The sequence below is a fragment of the Pongo abelii genome, chromosome 6 (assembly GCF_028885655.2).
Source record: "Pongo abelii isolate AG06213 chromosome 6, NHGRI_mPonAbe1-v2.0_pri, whole genome shotgun sequence".
In the NCBI taxonomy this organism is placed as follows: domain Eukaryota; kingdom Metazoa; phylum Chordata; class Mammalia; order Primates; family Hominidae; genus Pongo; species Pongo abelii.
This window is the reverse complement of record NC_071991.2, coordinates 136,033,458-136,057,524: the sequence shown is the minus strand read 5'-3', so window position 1 is coordinate 136,057,524 and position 24,067 is coordinate 136,033,458. Positions and strand designations below refer to the sequence as shown.

Below are 24,067 nucleotides of genomic sequence, written 5' to 3'. Positions count from 1 at the left end.
CAAACCCTCATCTCTACTAAAAATACAAAAAAATTAGCTGGGTATGGTGGCGCATGCCTGTAATCCCAGCTACTCGGAAGGCAGGGACAGGAGAATTGCTTGAACCCAGGAGATGGAGGTTGCAGCGATCTGACATCGTGCCACTGTACTCTAGCCTGGGCAACACAGCAAGACTCAGTCTCAGTTAAAAAAATAAAAAATAAAGGGTTGTGTGATCTGGAGGTAGCCGTGTGAGTTTGATGCATCTTTCAAAAGTGTTGCATTCTCAGGCAACAGTCTATTTTTTTTCTTTTCTTTTTTCTTTTTTTTTTTTTTTTTGAGATGAGATCTAGCTATGTTGCCCAGGCTGGTCTCAAACTCCTCAGCTCAAGCAATCCTGGGATTGCTGGGATTATAGGCTGAGCCACCAAGCCTGGCCTCAGGCAACAGTCTAGTATAAAAAAGAGAAAAGCAAGATGTGTCCTAGTCCTACTTTGATGATAACCAATGGTACAATTTAGAAGATTTCCTTATCTGTACAGTGAGGTCTCATAGGCTCCAAATTTGTTAAATTCCACATTTCAAGGGACAAGTAGGTGTGACTAGGTGAAGTTTTACTATTAACTCTCCTCCACCTTCACCTAGAACATCTCGAGGAAGTGAAATGATCTCTGGTCTTCAAGTGTCTTTTTTTTTTTTTGAGACGCAGTCTTGCTCTGTCACCCAGGCTGGAGTGCAGTGGCATGATCTCGGCTCACTGCAAGCTCCGCCTCCTGGGTTCACACTATTCTCCTGTCTCAGCCTCCTGAGTAGCTGGGACTACAGGCGCCCGCCACCACACCCAGCTAATTTTTTGTATTTTTAGTAGAGACGGGGTTTCACCGTTTTAGCCAGGATGGTATCGATCTCCTGACCTCATGATCTGCCCGCCTCGGCCTCCCGAAGTGCTGGGATTACAGGCGTGAGCCACCACGCCCAGCCTCAAGTGTCTTACAGTTGTGGGAATTCTCCCCAGCTCACCAGCTAGGAAGGGCTCTCTGCCAGGCCACCCTCTCCTGTCTCACAAAGGAAGACAGAACTGCTTATTTGGGTGCAGGGACCAAATCTTTCGCCTGGTCTTACGATGGGATGCTTTGTGAGCAGGATTCTTCCATCAGCATTAATATGTTGACAGTGATGGGCCGTGGCCCCTCCACCTGTTCAGGCCCTCATTCAGAGGCCATAGAAGCAGCAGTTGGGTTTCGGGGCCTCATGTGACGGTATATATAACAGCATTCACAGCAGCTGAGCAGCCTCAGCCTGTGACCAGGACTCCTAAGTCCTGGTCTTCTGTGTGTGTGTGTGTGTGTGTGTTTTCTGGGAGACAAAGTCTTGTTCTGTTGCCCAGGCTGGAGTGCAGTGGTGTGATCTCGGCTCACTGCAACCTCTACCTCCCAGGTTCAAGTGATTCTCCTGCCTTAGCCTCCTGAGTAGCTGGGATTACAGGCACATGCCACCACGCCCAGCTGATTTGTTTTGTATTTTTAGTAGAGACAGGGTTTTGCCATGTTGGCCAAGCTGGTCTCAAACTCCTGACCTCAAGTGATCTGCCCGCCTCAGCCTCCCAAAGTGCTGGGATTACAGGCGTGAGCCACCTCGCCTGGTCAGTCCTGGTTGTCTTTAAGACCTTCCCTGAGGTCTAGAGTGAAGCTCCTCTGTGTACCCCACCCTGGTTCCCTGCCTGGTCCCTCTCCCCTAAGGCTACTATAGCAGAATGGGCAGAGTTTTATTCCTTATTGGTTTATTTCCTTCTAGAACTCTTTAGAGGAGTAGCAGCTTGGTTAATATGGATCTAGCTGTTCTGTATTGCTAAAGGAAGATGAGTTTACTAAATCAAACATTCTTCTGAGATTATTATTTGTAGACGGGGTCTTGCTCTGTCACCCAGGCTGGAGTGCAGTGGTGCGATCTCAGCTCACTGCATCCTCCTGGGTGCAAGTGATTCTTGTGCCTCACCCTCCTGAGTAGGCGTGCAGTACCATGCCCCACTAATTTTTGTATTTTTAGTAGCGACGGGATTTTGCCATGTTGGCCAGGCTGGTCTCAAACTCCTGGCCTCAAGTGATCCGCCTACCTCAGCGTTCCAAAGTGCTCAGATTACAGACATGAGTCACTGGGTCAGCCTCTTCTGAGGTAATTATGCTCTCTTACTTCTGATACTTTTTGAACTAAAACTTGCCAGCTGGCCATCTGAACTCTGGACACCACTATAATGCTCTCTTATGGAGAGACAAGTCACTATAATATGTGTACTTCAAAGTCCCACACGCTGGCTGACATCATTCCACCTTTTTCATCCCAGACCTCCAAGTTATATAAGTATAAACATTATTATAATAACCCATACAGATATTCTATCAATGTTATCAACAGAACATGTGCCAAACAAATTCATTTTCTCCTTTAATTCCCTTTTTTTCTCCTGATAACCTTATCCCTGTCAATGATGTCAGTGTTCTTCCCTTCCACCAGACACAAAATCTCAGTCATCTTTGGCTCATCCTTCATGATCCTGTACCTAACTTTCATCATCTATTTATAATTATTCCTTCAATTCTTTTCTAGCATCTCCTTCTTTTTTTTTTTTTTTTTTGAGAGACAAACTTATCCCTATAACGGATTGCAAGATATGGATAGAGGATGATACTCAAACTGTATTGAAAGAAAGATATTTAGTAGCATTAAGTTTGTTAAATACACATTTTCTTAGGCTGAGCTCAGTGGCTCATGCCTGTAATCTCAGCACTCTGGGAGGCCAAAGTGGGAGGTTCACTTAAGCCTAGGAGTTTCCAGCCTGGGCAACATAGTGAGATCCCATTTCTTCTTTTTTTTTAAAAAACAACAACAACAACAACAACAAAAAACACTTTCCTGCTGATGAACTCATATTACTTTGTACTCATTGCTTTATTTTCCAGCTTTCATGAATCTTACTATCCCAGCTTGAGATCAGAGACTGTCTCAAAAATCCACTTGTAAGGCGTGTGCCCTGCAACCTTCACAATCATGAGTACAAAACAACAAAGCTAGTTGATGTGGATGCTGCCGGTTAGCTAGTTTCACCCCTTAGCTATGGGAGTGGCCTTCACACAGCTCCCTCACAGTGCTACCATGCAACTGCATTGCTCAGCAAAATCGTAAGTGAATACGTGTCACAAATTTTTGGGAACTCTTTCAAGTTGTTCAAACCATGAAAGTCACATCCACAAAGGCTGAAGTTCTATAGTTCCTTATCCAACTAGCAGTGCAGTGTGGCTACACAATAGATGCTCCCTGAATGGGGAAGAAGGACGAGGGGGACAGGACTAGGTAGGATGATGGGCAGGCAGACCTGGGAAGAAGTGATGACAAGCTGGCACTTGGACGTGGCATGGTGTCCCTCTTCTTTAAGGTGGTTGAAGCCATGGAGATCATGTTGATAGCTGTTGTGTCTCCTGTCATCCGCTGTGAATGGCAACTGGAGAATTGGCAGGTGGCATTAGTAACCACGGTAAGTACCTGTTCCCTGTGCTGTGAACAAGCCAACTGAGGGCCTAGGCTCCCTTTCCTCCATCCTGCAGGGCTGAGAGCCAAAGGGTGTCTCACCACTTGGTATGTTGGCTTCCAAAACTCAAGGGTTTGTAGCATTTGATGTCTTCCTCACCTTTTTCTTTTCCTAGCATGCGTAATCTTGAACTGCTTACTATCCACATGAGAGATGCAATTCAGAAAGTGATCCCTAAGTCATGGGTTAGTCATAGGTTAAATCAGGTCACTAAAGAAGCTATTTACATGGACCATAGTGACTTCACCAATCACCCTCCCTCGCTGAATTGTACTGTTACTCCTTCAACTTTTCTCAGAGACCATTAAGAATAGCCTTATGGGCCTGGTGCAGTGGCTCATGCCTGTAATCCCAGCACTTTGGGAGGCTGAGGCAGGCAGATAACCTGAGGTCAGGAGGTTGAGAGCAGCCTGACCAACATGGCGAAACCCTGTCTCTACTAAAAATACAAAAATTAGCAAGATGTGGTGGTGGGTGCCTATAATCCCAGCTACTTGGGAGGCTGAGATAGGAGAATTGCTTGCATCTGGGAGGAGGAGGTTGCAGTGAGCCAAGACCACGCCATTGCACTCCAGCCTGGGTGACAAGAGTGAAACTCCATCTCAAAAAAGAAAAAATAGCCTTATGAGTTGCACATCAAGTTTTGCTACAAAGTAGAATTGAAGGTATCCATTCTTTCAAAAAGCATGTGTGTATGCGTGTGTGCTGAGAAGACTACAAGCAGTATCACATTGTTTAAATAGTGAGAAAGGGGTAGTGATGGAAGGTGAAGCTGCAGAGGTGGGCAGGGCCAGAAGCACCCCACCTGCTGAGCATGAATTGCATTCTATAGCCACTGCTCCCCAACATTGGGCCAAACACATATAAACCCTCCATGCAAAAAATATGTGATACAAATACATATTACAGTTTTTCAGATTGCCATTTTGTATAACAAAAATCAACATAATAGCATTATTGACTTCATAGTCTGATTAAATGGATATGAAAGTTCACCTTCTATCATAGAGCTTTGCAAAATATTTATTTTTAATCTTAAAAGAGGCTCCTGATATATAAGAATGCTGTGGAGGGTGGAGAGCCATTAGAAGGCTTCAGGGAAGGATGTGGTCAGTTTTCTAAGAACTCCAAGGAGATAAGGCTGCAGGGTAGAAGGTCAGTGAGGGTGTAACTGCCCTAGGGTTCATCTTTCCTAGTGCCCCGATAGAGCCAAGTTATCAAGTGGAGGAATTGCAATAGAGAAAGTGTTTAATAGACATAGAGTGGCTAAACCAGAGAATTTTATTGTATCAGCCTCCCTGAAAATTTGGAGGCAGGGTTTTTTAAAGATAGTTTGGTTGGCAGGGGGCTAGAGAATGGGTATTGCTGATTGGTTGGAGATGCAATCATAGTGGTGTAGAAAATGGACCTTGTATGCTGAGTCTGCTTACGGGTTGGGGGGGGTCACAGGACCAGTTGAGTCAGGGGTCATGGGTCTGGGTGGGGTCATGGGTCTGGGTGGAGTCATCCTGTTGTCAAAAATGCAAAAGTCTGAAAAGACTTCTCAAAAGGCCAATCTTATATTCTACAATAGTGATGCTATTTACAGGAGTAACTGGGGGAGTTGCAAATCGTGTGACCTCCAGAACAAAGGCTGGAAAGTGGCTGGTAATCCTTTAACTAAGCCTACATCTTAACAGAATTCAGGCCCCTCATAATCCTACCTGGTGGCCTTTTATTACTTTTATAAAGGTGGTTTAGTTTTGGAAAGAGCTGTTATCTAAACTGTAAACTAAATTTCTTCCAAAGTTAGCTTGACCCATGCCCAGGAATGACCAAGGGCAGTTTGGAAGTTAAAGCCAAAATGGATTTGGTTAGGGCAGATCTCTTTCACTGTCATAATTTTTTCTATTACAATTTTTGCAAAGATGGTTTCAAAGGGGCTGTGGTATAAGTGGTAGGTGAGGTTGTGTGTTCTGGGACATATTTAGGAAGTAATATCAGCCAAGGAGGTCAAAGAACCAGCAGGTGGGGAGAGAAAGGTTGATTTACTTGGGTATTGAAGCTGGTTTTAATGAAGACAGGACTTTGTAAGTGCCAAGGGAAAACTTCCCTTCACCTTCCAAAGGTTTACTAAAAAAATCAACTGACAGAAGGTAGATTCATGGGGAAAAAAGGCATACAAAATTTTGCTTTGATGGGCATAGCAGGAAGGAATCACAAGAGTGATTACCAATAACCCAGTGTGGGACAGAAACGTATATAGCCTTTTTCATAGGGGAGGATGACAGTGGGCAAAGATTCTTTAGAGGGGCAATAAGTCATAAGTGAGAATGAATGGACAAGGGAGGTGTGAGGCAGGCATTACAGGAAGGTGAGGGGTGGAATTGCACAGAAACAAAGGTTGTTCTGTTATCCAGGTGATCTCTGGGAGCTGTCCTCAGAGGACTAGGTGAAAAGTCTGGGGCAACGTGATACCCCCAACCTCTTCTCTTTTCTGGTGGCTGATCTTTGTAATTTGACATGATCCCTAGGGAGTGGGTTTAGGATAATTGCATTCCCATTGTTGTTGTTGTTGATTTGTTGAAACAGAGTCTCCCTCTGTTGCCCGGGCTGGAGTGCAGTGGTGCAATCATAGCTCAACGCAGCTTTGAACTCCTGGGCTCAAATAATCCTCTTGCCTTAGCTTCCTGAGTAGCTAGGACGGGGGTCACCACACCTGGCTAATTTGAAGAGGCTGGTCTCTAACTCCTGGCCTCAAGCAATCTTCCTGCCTAGGCCTCTCAAAATGTTGGGATTACAAACTGAGTTATTGCACCTGGCCCAGTTGCATTCCTTTTGGAACAAAGCTTTCTTGGTCAGATAAGGAAACTGCGGAGAGCCCTTCCCTGTGCTTGAGGGTGGAGGAGCAAGACAAGGTTAGAGGGACCTTGATTCTGATGCAGCTACCTCTATCCTCTCCACGTGTCAAAATGCCAGTCTTTGTTGTATCGCTTTCTGGGCCCCAACAACTTAATAGAAGAACTGTGAGCCCAGGTGCTCAAATCCTCACTAAAGGGAGTGTCTGGGAGGTAGGTAGACTATGATGGGTGGAGGATGGCAGTCAGGTGGCAGAGGCCTTGAGGGCAAATTCTGTAAGACAGTGAGAGCTAGTCTGAAACTAGTGGTGGAGAATTCCAGAAGAATTCCTCCTGCTCCCCATACTTACCAGGCTGTGCTCAAAGGAGTAGCCCCAGAAGGTGGCAGGGGAAGGGGATGTCCCTGTCACTCACTGCCTTAACCAAATCTTACTGTGAATTTTAATCTTTGGGGGTGGCACCAGGGAAAATTCCCTCACTTGAGGAACTGGTTGGAGTTCTTCTTTCAGATAATGCGTGGTATTGCCCAATTGTGTTTCTTTCTGTGTCTTGAAGGTTGGGAAGTTTGGATTCCAGTTGTATGCCCAATCACAGCAGCACATCTAAAAATCTGCCCTGATTTTTGCTAACCCAAATGAGATATTGAGGCAAAAATCTCAGTCACCTGAGGTTTATTGAGCTAGAGCTTGAGGGCGTGACTGGGAAGAATGTAACAGCCCAGCGGGTTCACCTTGCCCGCTGACTAGACAGAGCTGATTTCTCAAGACAGGGGAATTGCAATAGAGAAGGAGTAATTCCCACAGAGCTGGCTGTGTGGGCGACTGGAGTTTTATTGTTATTCAAATCAGTCTCCCCGAGCATTTGGGGAGCAGAGTTTTTAAGGACAACTTGGTGGGTGGGGGAAGGCCAGTGAGTCGAGAGTGCTGATTAGGTGGGTTAGAGATGAAATCGTAGGGAATTGACGCGTTCTCTCGTGCTGAGTGAGTTTCTGAGTGGGCGCCACAAGATCAGATGAACCAGTTTATTGGTCTGGGTGGTACCAGCTGATCCATCAAGAGCACCATCTGCAAAATATCTCAAGCACTGATCTCAGGAACAGTTTAGGGAGGGTCAGAATCTTGTAACCTCCAGCCGCATGACTCTTAAACCATAATTTCTAATCTTGTGGCTAATTTGTTAGTCCTACAAAGGCAGTCTAGTCCTAGCCAAGAAGGAGGTTGGTTTTGGGAAAGGGCGGTTATCATCTTTGTTTTAAACTATAAAGTAAGTTTCTCCCAAAGCTAGTTCAGCCTACACCCAGGAATGACCAAGGACAGTTTGGAGGTTAGAAGCAAGATGGAGTTGGTTAGGTCAGATCTCTTTCACTGACTCAGTTACAATTTTGCAGTGTTAGTTTCAAGAACATCAGCTATGGAAACATCTGTGGCTTGAAACAGGTTTCTGGGCGACTCAGGATTTATACTCTCTTTTAAAGGAAAGAAAGCATGTAGGAAGAGGTGGGTAGCCAGCCAATGAGGCAAATGGTTACATGTCTGAGATTTTAATTAGTGCCCAGTAAATCTACATTTTATATAAAATGAGGTGAACATTGGAAGAAAAAAGGGAGAGTAAAGGAAGCATCAATTATGCAGATGTCTCAGGGCAGGTGGAAGAATGGTCTCATCTTCTGGGAAGAATGAGTCTCATCACTTGAGAAGATGAGCTTGCAATCAACATTATCAGTGTGAAATCTAACAGATGTTAGTTGTAGAAGCTAGACTTAGATAGAAAACCTAAGCTACAATGGACATGTCCTTGCTTTATAGGAGGATATGCATCTTGAAGGGTTTCAAGACCAGCAAAGAATTTTCCATGGGGGGTCTGGCTGATAGATAATACTTTGACATAAGATTGTAAAGCAACAGCTATTCATTTGGGAAAAGGATGGCTAGTGTTGCATTAGTCTGTCTTCAGGCTTAACCTCCTCTTTGGTGTAATGAGTTTAGGTGTCCCGAGATGTTTTATTTTTCCATTATATTATCTTAGTTCCATTTCCCTCATTAAAACTCCTCTTATTAACGTTGGTACCTTGTGGTTCCTTTTTGTGTTTTTAAAGCTCTCTAATACTTGTTGTCCCAAAGACCACCAGGATGGCTAAATAATAGAAAGGACAGCTTTATTGGCAATAGTGATTTGCAAGCCTGAAAGAGACAGTCTCCAGTGTGCATTGAAGGTGCTTTCTCTTGGAAGAGGAGAAGGACAGGTTGGGTTTTATGTTTCCCAAGGCTGGCATCATACATATTTGGCAGGTTTGGGGGCAAAGCTATACATATTTGTGAGGGGAGCCTACATGCAGACTAGGTAAGCTTGTTTGTAACATATATCACATGTTCACTTTGGGGCAGGGTTTTAGCATTAAAATGAGGTGGAATTTGGCTCTTTATGTCAAAAGGTGAACTACAGAAAACAAAAACAGTTTGTGCACTCTCTGTATAAGCTGCTGAAACTGGCCTGAGGTCTGCAGTAGCTTATCCAAAAAGAATGTCTGTAAGGCTGGTCCTCTGTCCAATCAGGACTGTAGTGGTCTGGGTTGTAAATCAGCTTGATATCTCAGAAAGGAATTCAGAAATCTGCCATGTCTGCCAGGCCCTGAACCCTTGACCTGGAGATAACTTTTGTTTCCTTAACCTTGGGGCCCGTCTTAGTTGCTAAAGGGGTGTCTATTTTGGTATCTCAGATCATATGCTTTTAGAAAAATGTTTAGAAATAAAACAAGGTTTTTACTTAGACTTGTAATAAAGTGACACGATTGCTTTCTATTTTCTTCTACATATAAAATACTTTAGAAAGCGTCAACCTAAAATAACAGAAGCTCTCTAGAGAAATGAGTTTATTTGGAGAGGAATGACAGGTGATTGCAATCTGGGAATTCCTGTGCCATGGCAAACCATGGCTGGGCCATAGGTGTATCCAGGAAGGCAAGGAAAGTCGAGAGTTTTTTAAAGACAAAATGAGGAAGGCTACATAAGTTATTTTGAAATACTTTTCCTTGGCTACAAGGATCAGTAACAACGGTGGCATCAGTCCGAGGTTGAACAGGCTGGGTATTGTTCTTGCAGAAGCAGTTTCTTGTTTTGTTTGTTTTTGAGACGGGGATGCACTCTGTTGCTCAGGCTGGCCTTGAGCTCCTGGGCTCAAGCGATCAGTGGTCTTTGTGCAAGGCTGTGGTTTTCAGAGTCCTTATTACCGTTTTTTCGTGCCTGAGAGCCCCTCCTCTGTTGCCTACAATCCCATTTTGGTAGGGTGTGGCCTAAGTGACTCCATTTTGGTTCTCATGGCTTTCAGAAAAGCGTTACTTGCCAATCCTTGTATCTTTAGGGTGACCCTCTAACTTTATGTTTAATTCTAACTGATCTGTACCCCAGTTGGCTTGTATATATGCACATCTTAGTTCCTTGAGAATGCTGGAGATCCAGGTGTGGCATTTGCACCTGCACTACAAAATTATATTACATGATACCATTTTTTATAGTACATGACACACATGTAAGTGTGATATTTACAGCTGATATTTCATTGGCTGCATTTGTGCTGTTTACTAACGGTACCTACAGAGGCTCTTTCCAGCAGGTACACAATCTCCCTCATTAGGCCATCACATCTCAGAAGACTTCTCTCTAAGCAGCTGAACTCTCCCAAGGTGACTGTTTCCTGCTCTGGGCTCCTCCCATCCTCCTGTCTTGGCTTAGCCCGTCTGACTCTGACCCTGTCCCTGAGCTTACTGGGAACAATTGTGCTAAACGGAAGGGCCAGGCTAATGAGCAACATTGTCACTGTCTCCCAGGCCCCCCAACCCCATTTTCTAAGCAGTTGTTAATTGAGAAAACTAAAGAATTGTGGGGCTATGATGGCCCTTGTGTTTTGTAAGAGTCATGCTGAAGAAACACTTTGTGTGTTGCTTAAATCAGAAACAGTGGAGTCATGTTTTGTATTAAAGACAAGCACCTGCAGAAAAGAGCGGACCCTAGGGAGGCGGCGGGGGGTGGAGGGGGGGCGCGGGGGCGAGGTGGGGTGGGGGGCGGTGGGAGGGTCGAGTGTGGGGGTGGGGGTAGGAAGGGTCGAGCATGGGGTGGTTGGGGGAAGGGTCGGGGGTGGAGGGGAGGGGTCGGCGGAAGGGTAGAGGGTGGGCGTGGGGGTAAGGAAGGGTCGAGCGCGGGGCTGGTTGGGGGAAGGGTCAGGGTTACGGGGGAAGAGTCGAGGGCGGGGGTGGGGGGAAGTGTCGAGTGCTGGGGTGGCGGAGGAGGAAGAGCTGGGGGTGAGCAGCAGCAGCGTGCGGGGGAGGGGGGAAGGGCGCAAGAGAGGATCAGGGGCGCGCGGCACACCCATGGAGGATCAGGGGTGCGCCCGATGGAGGGTCAGGGACTCTGGAGAGTTAGGCGCGCGCCCAATGGAGGATCAGGGGTGCTGGAGGATTAGGCGCGCATCTGGTGGAGGGTCAGGGGCGTGCCCGATGGAGGATTAAAGGCGCTGGAGGGTTAGGCGCACGCCTGATGGAGGATTAGGGGCGCTCGAGGGTTAGGCGTGCGCCCGATAAAGGGTCAGGGGCGTGCCCAGTGGAGGATTGGGGCGCTGGAGGGTTAGGCGCCCGCCTGCTGGAGGATACGGGGTGCCAGAGGGTTAGGCACGCGCCCAATGGGTCAGAGGCGTGCCCGATGGAGGATTAGGGGCGTTGGAGGGTTAGGCGCGCGCCCGATGGAGGATTAGGGGCGCTGGAGGGTTAGGCGTGCGCTAGGTGGAGGGTCAGGGGCGTGCCCGATGGAGGATTAAAGGCGCTGGAGGGTTAGGCGCACGCCTGATGGAGGATTAGGGGCACTGGAGGGTTAGGCGCCCGCCTGCTGGAGGATACGGGGTGCTAGAGGGTTAGGCACGCGCCCAATGGGTCAGAGGCGTGCCCGATGGAGGATTAAGGGCGTTGGAGGGTTAGGCGCGCACCCGATGGGGGCTCAGGGGCGCTGGAGGGTTAGGCGCGCGCCCGATGGGGGCTCAGGGGCGCTGGAGGGTTAGGCGCGCGCCCGATGGGGGCTCAGGGGCGCTGGAGGGTTAGGCGCGCGCCCGATGGGGGCTCAGGGGCGCTGGAGGGTTAGGCGCGCGCTAGGTGGGCCGCGCGAGGGAGGCAGGACGTCTTCCGGGTAGAGGGTGGGGGAGGGGGAGGGCAGGGGAGGGTGCACAAGAAGGGGGCACCACTGAGGATCATGGGGGGCGAGTGAGGGAGGGAGAGGGAGAGCCGGAGCCCCAGCGAGCGGACAGGTTTCTGTCTCTGCAGTCTGTCAAACAGGGTTACGGAACGTTTCTGTCCTAGGAAGTGTAGCGCGCAGGGCCCAGTCGTGGCTTTTGTCGTGCAAGAATATATATGATGAATTTTTCATGGTTCCGTGTGGGAGAAATGCATTTCAGTCTTCCCTCTAAAGAGTGAGGGAAGGAGAAAAAAATCAGAACAGCGACAGCGAAAGGGAAACAGAGCTGTTTCTGGTTTGTTTTGTTTTCCCCTAGAAATGCGAGCTAACAGCATTCCTTTGATTGCCCTGGAGGCCATCAGTCAAGGCTGCAGTGAAGCCTGAACTTCTTGAAGGCAGGAAAATAAGGAGCCCAGAGGCACAGACAGCAGCTGAGGTCTCAGGCCAAGTTATAATAAATAAAACCCTAGTGTCAAATCCCAGGTCCTTTAATTTTATCAGAGGAGGACAGGCCATTGTGAGAACGAGTAAGGAAAAGAAGTAGGTGTATCTTAGGACTTATATATGTTCTGAAGAGTTTTTTAAATGAGTGATTGGATTTGGTGTTTAAAGTTATGTCTATTTGTAATAACATAAAGGGAGACTGCTTCTAGTGGCCCCAATTTGTGTACTCTATAAGGCAGTGCATGAACGGACAATTTTAAAAATTACAGTGGAAATTCACAAGTACACGTCTGAATAGAGTGGAGCCGAAGCCGTCCTCTACCAACAGGCGGGCGGCAGCTCAGAGGACCCCGTTTCCACCTGGGGCAGTGTCTCCCTTGTTAGGCTCCCGCCAACAGGGAGCATAAAAGCCTGCCTCCGAAATCCTGAACATGAAGGGCCTCAGGGGCAAGCAAGCCCATCGTGAAACCCTGTTCTTTAAATTAACTTCCATCCCTCACGTATTTCCAGCCTACTTGTAGTGAAAATGGCTAACGGGGTAAAGTAACATCTAAAACCTGCTTAGAGAACCGTTTTGTCTCGCTCCCACTTGCAGATGGTGTTTTTTGGCTACATGGTTTTCAGTATCCTCTTTGGCCTCCTGGCTGACAGATATGGCCGCTGGAAGGTAGGTGGGGCCTCACAGTAGCGTTTAGAATTGTCTTTTGTGTATTCTTTTGGGGGCAACCTTATCGCTGTTTCTCTTTAGTAGGCATCTCCCTCCCAATACCCAAGATAGAAAATGCAGACATTTCCCTCCCTGATGGAACATTCCAGGCTTATCTTCTGGACATTTTTCTCAGGGTACCTGTGCCTGCAGCTGTTCCTCTGCAGTCCAGGTGTGGAGTAAAAGGAGATGCAGGTATTATAGAGTTCTAAGAAATCTCTACCAAGAAGGATTAAAGGAATGAAGGCCGCTAAGTGGCTCTATTTGAACTTTTAAAGGTTGGGACTTAGAAGCAGTCGTGGGTTGGTTAGATGCCCCCACCACGTCCAGTTTACTGTGGTCCTGTTGAGAACAGAGGTCTGATATCAGTGGGGGCACACATCTGTTCTCCATTTATCCGTATATTTGCTTCTAATGAGTTAATAAGGGGAATGGAAAAGGCCCCTTTTGCCCTTCAGAGCAGCCCTATTGGGAGGTTTTTTCCTCTGGTTTTCGTTTAAGTGACTAGTCCACTGCTGCAGCAGCAAGCTCAGAAGAAGCTGTTCTTTCAGGGAGACAACTACGTGTCATGAATGAATGTCTATAAAGTCTCTAACCCCCCAGAGCACCCAAGTAGGTTTGGAGGGAGCAAATCTCCCTTAACTTTGGGGCGAGAAAACTCACCCTCAGGCACCTGTTTGAAACTAGCAGGCACTTGTCACAAATGAAAAGACAAGTCCAAATTACAATCAGTAGGAAACAGATGCAAGTTTTAAAGCCTGTGATGGAATTTTAGGACAAGAAAAAGTAAAATCACTAGTGCTGGATGGCCAAGACCATAAGCCAAACCTACTGCCATGAGGCAGAGGCAGAGAAAGCAGAAGTTCTCTGCAGAGCCATTTGCCTGAATGTCCCGTCCAGGGACAGGAATGGAAGCCCTTGCTCTTAAATGAGAGAGTTTCTAAAGAAGCCACCCAAACTGTAGACCTCAGCCTAAAGGAAAGGAGGGCCAGATTCAGAAAGACTCACCCTTTTACCCCCAGTGAAACCTCTGGAGTTAGGGGAACGCAGTGGGTTCGTGCAGCAAGTTCAAGAGGAGCCTATTGGTAATTGTGGGGGTAAGGGGTGGTGTTGCTCTGAACCTTGCCAGCTATGCCAGAAATATTGACCTAAAGGAAGAAACAGAGGTGAAATTAATATAAGTAGGGAGTATATTTGGACCAAGATTGAGGATTGCAGCCCAGAAGTCATACAGTCCAGTTGCCCTGAATATATGCTCCTATTAGCAGCAGTTACAAGTAGGTTTTTTAAAGGAGGAGAGAAAAGAATTTGGGGGCACTTCCTAAGTTATTTGCTAATAATTTACATTGGTTCATTAAAATAAGGTATGCTATCAGCTGATTCTACATAGTTCTTGGTGTCACAAAATCTAAAAACATGGAGATAATGGATGAGCATCACATTGTGCAACTTGTGGTAACATTTTAGGTAATTTATCACATTGTGCAACTTGCGGTAACATTTTAGGTAATTTATCAGCTAGTCTGGAAACTACAGGGAAGGTAAGAAAAACAAAATGAAATACAATTACCCCGGGCATGGGTGCGGGAATGTGACTGGAGTCGCATGCTCCTTTGTCTCTGGACCTGATAAATTCTGCATACCTCACATTCCTCAGACTGTTCTGAGCCGCTTTTCTTTCTCAAGTTGATGGATATACGGAGTTAAAACATATTAGAGTGTGGACATTTGCAGGTATAAACATAAGCCGCTACACATTTTGCTTATGTTGGTATAGCTTTGAAACTAGCTACTTGCTCAAAGTCACGTACCTACTAAGATTAGACATCAAGACATAAATTATGTCTTCTGATTACAAACCCAGGTCTGTGTTTTCTATTTGCTTGATTTCTGGTGAAATCCTCCCTAAGCATAAACACAAATGGAGGAACCTCAAAGGAAAACATTAGTAGAATTGGCTGTATGTTTTAAAGTACATGAAATAAACATCATAGATTCTTGTAAATTTGAAAACACAAGTATCTCAAAAAAGCATAAAAAGGCATTTTATAAAAGAAATACAAACTGTCAAGAAACTTTGAAAAAACATTAAAGCACAGGAGTTATCAAAAACAAAATACATAGCAAGATATAATTTTTTCTTATCAAATATGTAAGGAAATTTTTCCTTAAAGAGTCCTGCACTGTTGAAATGGACATTTTCATGCCTTGCAAGTATATAGACACCCTTATTATACCCTATTGGTGTTATTATATCATTATTATTATATAATATTATTAAACCCTATTGGTATAATTTTTGTGACCATCAGCCTGGCAGTGTGAAACAGGAGCCTAGAAAATATTCTGCTAACCTGGAACATTTGTCTTCCAGAAATCTAGCTTGCTAAAGCTATCAGAGAGGGCATAACGACTTATGCACAGCTATCATCACAGCTTATTTTAATAATGAGACGATCTGAAAAAACTTTAACTGCAACAGTAGAGCAAGGTCTTATGTATTATATTACACGTATGAAAGTACGTCTTTCCACTGGAATATTTACAGCCATTAACACTTTGTTTTCTCTTACAAACAGAGAAGATAAAACAGTGTTAAGAGTATTTTCTCTGGGTTGGACAATCAATGGTGATTTCAATTTTTTAATTTTCTTTTTTCTTCTGTATTGTTTACTATGAACTTATATGATCCTTATAGTTAAAGAAAAAGCAAATACCTTAAGTGTTCTCCTTGTATTCCTCCCAACATACTGCCTCGTTATGTCCCCAACAGCCCTGTGAGTAGGAAGGACACGTTTTTGCCTTTTGATGTCCAAGTTCAGGGACCTGCCACCCGTGAGGGTGGCACAGCAGGGTAGTTTTAAAGAATGGTCTGAACTTGGTAGGTCTGGGCTTCCAGACAGTAGAATGGCATGGATTGTATTGTTGGATGATTGTGAAAGACCAGTGGGCTTGCTATAGATTAGCTTCTCAGAGAAGCAACTATCAGGATGGAAACCGACAATTGCCTTCAGAAGTCAGGGCTTCTTCCCTCCCCGCACTGAGGCAGGTCCCATTCATGTGTTCTGTTGTTGCTTCAGATTCTGCTCATCTCGTTCCTGTGGGGAGCCTATTTCTCCTTGCTGACCTCGTTTGCTCCTTCGTACATCTGGTTTGTCTTCCTGCGGACGATGGTGGGCTGTGGTGTGTCCGGCCACTCACAAGGGTAAATATGTTACCCAGAGGACCCTGAGACAGAAACGTGTACCTCTGCAGGCCCTGACGCTCACACTGTGCTTAATAGACCAAAAGCATTGTGAACCCAACATATCTGAGACAGGTTTCAGTCCATTTAGAAAGTTTATTTTTGCCAAAGTTAAGGATGTGGCCGTGACACAGCCTCAGGAGGCCCTGAGGACATGTGCCCGAGGTGGTTGGGGTACAGCTTGTTTTATACATTTTAGGGAGACATAATACATCAATTAATACATGTAAGATTTATATTGGTTCCATCTGGAAGGGCAGGACAACTCAAAGGGTGGGGGGCTTCCAGGCCACAGGTAGATGTTAACATATTAATTTTTTTTTTTTTTTTTTTTTTTTAGATAGAGTCTGGCTGGCTCTGTTGCTCAGGCTGGAGTGCAATGGCACAATCTCAGTTCACTGCAACCTCTGCCTCCTAGGTTCAAGCGATTGTTTTGTCTCAGCCTCCAAGTAGCTGGGATTACAGATGCCTGCCACCATGCCCGGCTAATTTTTTGTATTTTTAGTAGAGACGGGGTTTCGCCATGTTGGCCAGGCTAGTCTCGAACTCCTGACCTTGGGTAATCCACCTGCCTTGGCCTCCAAAAGTGCTAGGATTACAGGTGTGAGTCACTGTGCCTGGCTGATCTAAACATATTCTGATTGGCATTGGCTGAAGGAGTTATCAGTAGAAAAGAATGTCCAGGTTAAGACATTCTGGTCTCCACAACCAAGGTTTTATCATGCAAATGAAGCCTCCAGGTAGCCAGCTTCAGAGAAAATAGATTGTAAATGTTTCTCACCAGACTTAAGGTCTGCGTTGATGTTAATGCTGGAGGGGTATAATGAGGCATGTCCGACCCCACTTCCTGTCGTGGCCTGAACCAGTCTTTCAGGTTAAATTTTAGAGTGCCCTGGCTGAGGAGGGAATCCATTCAGATGGTGGTAGTTGGGGGATGAATGGGGTGGGGTTGGGGGGGGGGGCACTTCAAATTTTATTTCTGGTTTACAGCATTAATAAGTTACAGATTTATAGATGTCACTTGTGCAAACTCAGTTTAAGCTTTGTTTGGTTTTTAGTGATAGCTGCTTATTTAATGCTCCAGCAGGAGTAGTTTTCTCCTTAAAATGATGCTTGATGGTGAGGCTAGCAGAGTGCTAGATCAAGCAGGTGTTAGCTTTTTTGTTCATAAGGCTATTCATTGTTTTTTAGATGTGCAATATTTTGTTACAGTAAATACTAACAAGTGACAGGTAACAAAATGTCAACCCAGGCTGGGCGTGGTGGCTCACACCTGTAATCTGAGCACTTTGGGAAACTGAGGCAAATCCCTTGAGCCCAGGAGTTCAGGACCAGCCTGAGCAGCATAATGAGACCCTCGCTCTACAAAAAAAAAAAAAAAAAAAAAATTTTTTGAAGTCAATCCAAACATAATTAATTAATTTCTTAAATTTGTTGGAAGAGTTTAGTTTGACCATAAGCCCCTGTAACATTTAGGAGTAACTGTTTTTGAGTACTATCACCCTATGATTTAAGACTCCTCTTGTAAAAGGGAGGGGGGGAATATGTCAGATGGGATCGAACTAGAGTGACTCCATCTTGAATAGGGGCTGGGTAAAATGAAGCTGAGACTTGCTGGGCTGCATTCCCAGGAAGTTAGGCATTCCTAGTCACAAGAAGAGATAGGAGATCAGCAGGACTGGTTTCACAAGATACAGGTCACAAGACACCCCGCTGATAACACAAGATGTGGTAAAGAAACTGGCTTAAACCCACTAAAACCAAGATGGCAACCAAAGCGAGCTCTGATTGTCTTCACTGCTTATTATACTCTAATTATAATGTATTAGCATGCCAAAAGACACTCCCAGTGGTGCCAGGACAGCTTACAAATGCCATGGCAATGTCCAGAAGTTACCCTAAATGGCCTAAAATAGGGAGGAACCTTCAGTTGCAGGAACTCCCCTCCCCTTGAATTAACAGGACCCCTTGGGCTCTTCTCTTCTTGGTGCCTTGGAGCAGATTATTCTTAAAAATATGTTAGGAGATGTCAAAGCACCGAATTACTGCCTTCATGTGTTAGAGAAAGAATTGTTCTTCCCTGGGGCATACAGTAAGCTTTGAGCTTTGGAGCCCTAAAGGAGTAGAAGCTAAGTAAAAATTTAAAACATTCCCCAGGAAACAGCTCAATAAATATGTTAAAATCCCCAAATTCTGGCTAATAACAGCAACAGAGAAGAGCAATTAGAAAACTGATGGAATATGTTTCTATTTATTCTTGTATTCACAAAGAAAATATGTACTTAATTAGAAACTTGTGCCTTGACTGTCCTCATGAATTGAGAGAACTATTTACCTTCTCTTGGATGTATTTTGATTTCCCAATATGTTTTAGAAAAGGGAATCAGGTTGAGTGCAGTGGCTCACCCCTATAATCTCAGCCCTTTAGGAAGCCAAGGTGTGACAATTGCTTGAGGCCAGGATTGGCAATGTAGCAAGGTCCCACCTCTACAAAAAATTTAAAAATTAGCTGGGTGCGGTGGTAAGCACCTGTAATCCCAGTCACTTGGGAGGCTGAGGTGAGAGGATCTCTTTAGCCCAGGAGTTTGAGGCTGCAGTGAGCTGTGATCAAACCACTGTACTCCAACCTGGGAGAAGCCAGACCTTGTCTCTTAAATAAATAAATAAATAAATAAATAAATAAATAAGAAAAGGGAATCAGGCTTGGGAAAACATTTTGCCAGTGCCTCCCTTGGCAAAACAGATAAGGCTTATATTTCTTTTTTTCTTTTTGAGATGGAGTTTTGCTCTTGTTGCTGGAGTGCAATGACACAATATTGGCTCACCACAACCTCCACCTCCTGGGTTCAGGTGATTCTCCTGCCTCAGGCTCCCGTGTAGCTGGGACTACAGGCATGCGCCATCACACCCAGCTAATTTTGTATTTTTAGTAGAAAAGGGGTTTTTCCATGTTGTCCAGGCTGGTCTCGAACTCCTGACCTCAGGTGATCCACCCACCTTGGCCTCCCAAAGTGCAGATATTACAGGCGTGAGCCACCACACCCAGCCAGGCTTATATTTCTGAAGTGTTAGAAGGTTTAAAGTATTGGAAGTAAAGATGTAAACCCAGGAGCAGTTGTCAGTTTCGTTCTTACTGTTCTCTTATGTGGATATTAGCTGTCACAATTCTCTTCTGATATATAATCAGCTTCTATGCTTTTGAATCCTTTATCCCTGTGACAAGAAAAACTGATTATTTTTTAAAAGATTATTTAGTTTTTTAAAACAAAATTGTGCTTTTTCCTGCTTCCTGTTTAGGTTAATCATAAAGACTGAATTTTTGCCCACGAAATACCGAGGCTATATGTTACCCTTGTCTCAGGTAAGGCAACATAGGAGTTCTACCTGCCTTTGGCATCCTATGGGATAAGATGTACATATAGGCATATCTTGGAAATATTGCTGGTTTGGTACCAGATCGCTGCAATTAAGCGAGTATCAGAATAAAGTGAGTCACACAAGCTTTTTGGTTTCTCATTGCATGTAAATGTTATGTTTACACTATACTAAAGTCTAGTAAGTGTGCAGTAGCATCATGTCTAAAAAGCAATGTACACACCTTAATTTTAAAATACTTGATTGCTGATAAATTCTAATGATCTTCTGAGCCTTTAGAGAGTCATAATCTTTTTGCTGGTAGAAGGTCTTGCCTCAGTATTAATGGCTGCTGGCTGATCAGGGTGGTGGTTGCTGAACATTGGGGTGGCTGTGGCAATTCCTTAAAAAAAGATAACAATGAAGTTTGCCACATCAATGGACTTCTCCTTTTCCTGAAAGATTTCTCTGTAGGATGCAATGCTGTTTGATAGCATTTGACCCACAGTAGAGAACCTCTTGCAAAATTGCAGTCAATTCTCCCAAACTGTGCCACTGCCTTGTCAACTAAGTTTATGACTATTCTAAACTCTTTGTTGTCATTTCAACAATGTTCATAGCCTCTTCACCAGGAGTAGATTTCATCTCAAGAAATCACTTTTGTTGCTTATCCATAAGAATATAATCCTGTAATATATATTACAGTAATAAATGAATATATATCTATATTACACAAATATAGTATATATTACACTAATATATTGCATGTACGTATATGTAAATTATATGTAAATATATGAGTATAATATAAACATAGTAGTATATATACATTTATATGCACATATATTACTGTAGAGTGTGTAGGGTGTGTGTGTGTGTGTGTGTAGCTTATATCACCTTGGAGAATAAAAGTGAGGCTCTGATATTTTTATTTTATTTTTTGAAATGGAGTTTCGCTCTTGTTGCCCAGGATAGAGTGGAATGGTGCCATCTCGGCTCACTACAACCTCTGCCTCCTGGGTTCAAGTGATTCTTCTGCCTCAACCTCCCAAGTAGCTGGAATTACAGACGTGCACCACCATGCCCAGCTAATTTTTTATACTTTTGGTAGAGACGGGGTTTCACCATGTTGGCCAGGCTGGCCTGGAACTCCTGACCTCAGGTGATCCAGCCGCCTTGGCCTCCCAAAGTGCTGGGATTACAGGTGTGAGGCACTGTGCCCAGCCGGCTCTGATTTTTCTTTCTTTTCTTTTTTTTTTTTTGAGACAGGGTCTTGCTCTGTCATCCAGGCTGGAGTTTAGTGGTGCCATCTCAGCTACTGCAACCTTTGCCTCCCAGGCTCAAGTGATCGTCCCACCTCAGCCACCTGAGTAACTGGGATTACAGGTGCACACCACCATGCCAGCTGATTGTTGTATTTTTTGTAGAGATGGGGTTTCTCCATGTTGCCTAGGCTGGTCTCGAACTCCTGAGCTCAAGCAATCTACCTGCCTTGGCCTCCTAAAGTGCTGGGATTACAGGTGTGAGCCACAGTGCCTGGCAGGCTCTGATTTCTTTAAAAAAAAAAAAAAAAAAAAAAGGAAGTGAAACAGGAAGTGAAAATGTGGTCTCACTATGTTGTGTGGAGATGTGGTCTCACTATGTTGACCATGCTGTTCTGAAACTCATGGCTATTCTCCTGCCTCAGCCTTCCAAAGTGTTGGGATGACAGGTGTGAGCCATCTTGCTTGGTGAGCAGTAATATTTTAAAATACCTTTTTTTCTGAGAAGTAGGTCTCAACAGTAGTCTTAAAATAGTAAACTGCCTGTAGTCCCAGCTACTCAGGCGGCTGAGGCAGGAGAATCACTTGAACCTGGGAGGCGGAAGTTGCACTGAGCCAAGATTGCACCACAGCGTTCCAGCCTGGGCGGCAGAGCGAGATTCTGTCTCAAAAAAAAAAAAAAAAAAACTCAGTAAACAGACATGCTGTCATCCAGGTTTTGTTGTTCTATTTCTTGAGAACAAACAGAGTAGATTAGCATCATTTAAACAATTTATTTTATTGATACATAAATTTACATATTTTGGGTATATGTGTGATAATACATTCGTGTAATCAAATCAGGATAATTAGGATATACATCGTCTTATCTCTTCTGTACACTAGGAACCTATGAATTATTCTCTTCTAGCTATTTTGAAATGTACAGTCAATTAATATTAACTATAGTCACTCTACTGATCTAGCAAACACCAGGACTTATTTCTTCTGTGTGTTTATTTGTGCGCAAGATTTAGCATAATTTTTTTTTTTTTTTTGAGGGAGAGTCTTGCTTTATTGCCCAGGCTGGAGTGCAGTGGGACAATCTTGGCTCACTGCAACCTCTGCCTCCTGGGTTCAAGAGATTCTCACGCCTCAGCCTCCTAAGTACCTGAGATTACAGGAGTACACCACCACACCCAGCTAACTTTTGTATTTTTTTCCTTTTCTTTTCTTTTCTTTTTTTTTTTTTGAGACAGAGTCTTGCTCTGTCACCCAGGCTGGAGTGTGGTGGCATGATCTCAGCTCACTGCAACCCCTGCCTCCCAGATTCAAGTGGTTCTCCTGCCTCAGCCTCCTGCGTAGCTAGGATTACAGGCACATGCCACTACGCCCAGCTAATTTTTGTATTTTTAGTGAGACACGGTTTCACCACATTGGCCAGGCTGGACTTGAACACCTGACCTTGTGATCCACCCGCCTCAGCCTCACAAAGTGCTGGGATTACAGGCGTGAGCCGCCATGCCCGGCCCTGTATTTTTTCTTTAGTTGAGATGAGATTTTGCCATGTTGGCCAGGCTGGTCTTGAACTCCTGGCCTCAAGTGATCTGGCTGCCTCAGCCTCCCAAAGTGCTCAAATTACAGGTAAGAGGCACTGTGCCCAGCCCCAAGATTTAGCATAATTCTTAAGGGCCCTAGGATTTTCAGAATGGTCAATGATCATTGGCTTCAACTTGAAGTCACCAAGAGCGTTAACCCCTAATAAGAGATTCAGCCCGTGCTTTGAAGCTTTGAAATAGGCATTGATTTTTTCCTCTGTAGTTGTGAATGTCCTGCATGGCATCTTCTTCCAATGAAAGGTGGTTTCATCTACACTGAAAATCTGTTGAGTGTAGCCACCTGCACCAGTGATCTTAGCTAGATCTCCTGGATGACTTGCTGCAGCTTCTCCAGCAGCACTTGCTGTTTCACCTCGTACTTTTATGTTACGGAGACAGCATCTTCCCTTTAACCTCACGAGCCAACCCCTGCTAGCTTCAGACTCTTCTTCAGCAGCTTCAGCACCTCTCTTAGGCTTCCTAGAATTGAAGAGAGTTAGGGCCTTGCTGTGGATTAGGCTTTGGCTTAAGGGAATGTTGTGGCACTTTGATCTATCCAGACCACTCAGACTTTCTCCGTATCAGCCATAACGCTGTTTCACTTTCTTACCACTTTTGTTCACTGGGGTAGCGCTTTTCATTTCCTTCAAGAACTTTTCTGCTGGGAGTGGTGGCTCACGCCTGTAATCCCAGCACTTTGGGAGGCAGAGGTGGGCAGATCACCTGAGGTCAGGCGTTCACGACCAGCCTGGCTAACATGTTGAAACCTTGTTTCTACTAAATATACAAAAAATTAGTCGGGTGTGGTGGCATGTGCCTGTAATCCCAGCTACTTGGGAGACTGAGGCAGGAGAATCGCTTGAACCTGGGAGGCGGACGTTGCATGCAGTGAGCCAAGCTGAGATGGCACCATTGCACTCCAGCTTGGGCGACAAGAATGAAATGCCATCTCAAAAGAAAAAATAAATAAATTTTCCTTTGCATTCACAACTTGACTGTTTGGTACAACAGGCCTAGCTTTCGGCTTACCTCAGCTTTCGACATGCCTTCCTCATGAAGCTTAATCATTTCTAGCTTTAGATTTAAATAAGGGCTGTGGCTGGGTGTGGCAGCTTATGCCTGTGATCCTAGCACTTTGGAGGCCAAGGTGGGAGGACTGCTTGAGGCCAGGAGTTTGAGACCAGCCTAGATAACACAGCGAGGCCCCATGTCTACAAAAATCAAAAAGTTGGGCCAGACAAGTGGCTCACACCTGGAATCCCAGCACTTTGGGAGGCTGAGGTGGGAGGATCACTTGAAGTCAGAGTTGGAGACCAGTTTGGCCAACATGGTAAAACCCTGTCTCTGCTAAAAATACAAAAATTAGCTTGGTGTGGTGCCAGGCACCTGTAATCCCAGCTGCTCAGGAGGCAGAGGCAGGAGAATCGCTTGTACCTGGGGGGTAGAAGTTGCAGTGAGCCAAGATCCTGCCTCTGCACTCCAGCCTGGGTGACAGAGCGAGGAAAAAAAAAAAAATCAGCTGGGTGTGGTGGCATGAACCTGTAGTTCCATCTACTAGAGAGGCTGAGATGGGAGGATCACTTGAGCCTGGGAAGTTGAGGTTGCAGTGAGCCATGGTTGCGCCACTGCACTCTAGCCTGGGCAACAGAGCGAGACCCTGTCTCAGTAAAGAAAGAAAGATGCACAATTTTCCTTTCAGTTGAACACTTAGAGACCATTATAGGATTACTAATTGATCAAATTTCAATACTGTTGTATCTCAGGGAATAGGAAGGCTCAAGGAAAGGAGAGAAACCAAAGAATAGCCAGTGAGTGGAGTCACGAGACCCCACAGCATCTATTGAGTTCATATCTTCTATAGGTGCAGT

At 45.0% G+C, this 24,067-nt stretch overlaps 1 protein-coding gene across 6 annotated transcripts in view; it reads left to right on the top strand.

The window, feature by feature from the left end:
• Positions 1 to 24,067, top strand: part of SVOPL (SVOP like) — a 105,153-nt gene that overhangs the window by 23,623 nt on the left and 57,463 nt on the right. Inside the window, exons 4-7 of one of the 6 annotated variants that reach the window (XM_054560667.2) lie at positions 3,410 to 3,508; positions 12,652 to 12,723; positions 15,843 to 15,967; positions 19,304 to 19,367. In XM_054560667.2, the coding sequence (XP_054416642.2) occupies positions 3,410 to 3,508; positions 12,652 to 12,723; positions 15,843 to 15,967; positions 19,304 to 19,367 (360 nt within the window). Of the gene's footprint in view, positions 1 to 3,409; positions 3,509 to 10,667; positions 10,694 to 11,587; positions 12,049 to 12,651; positions 12,724 to 15,842; positions 15,968 to 19,303; positions 19,368 to 24,067 lie in introns of those variants that run through there. The other 5 variants (XM_024249996.2, XM_054560663.1, XM_054560666.1 and 2 more) reach the window with 5 other exon arrangements.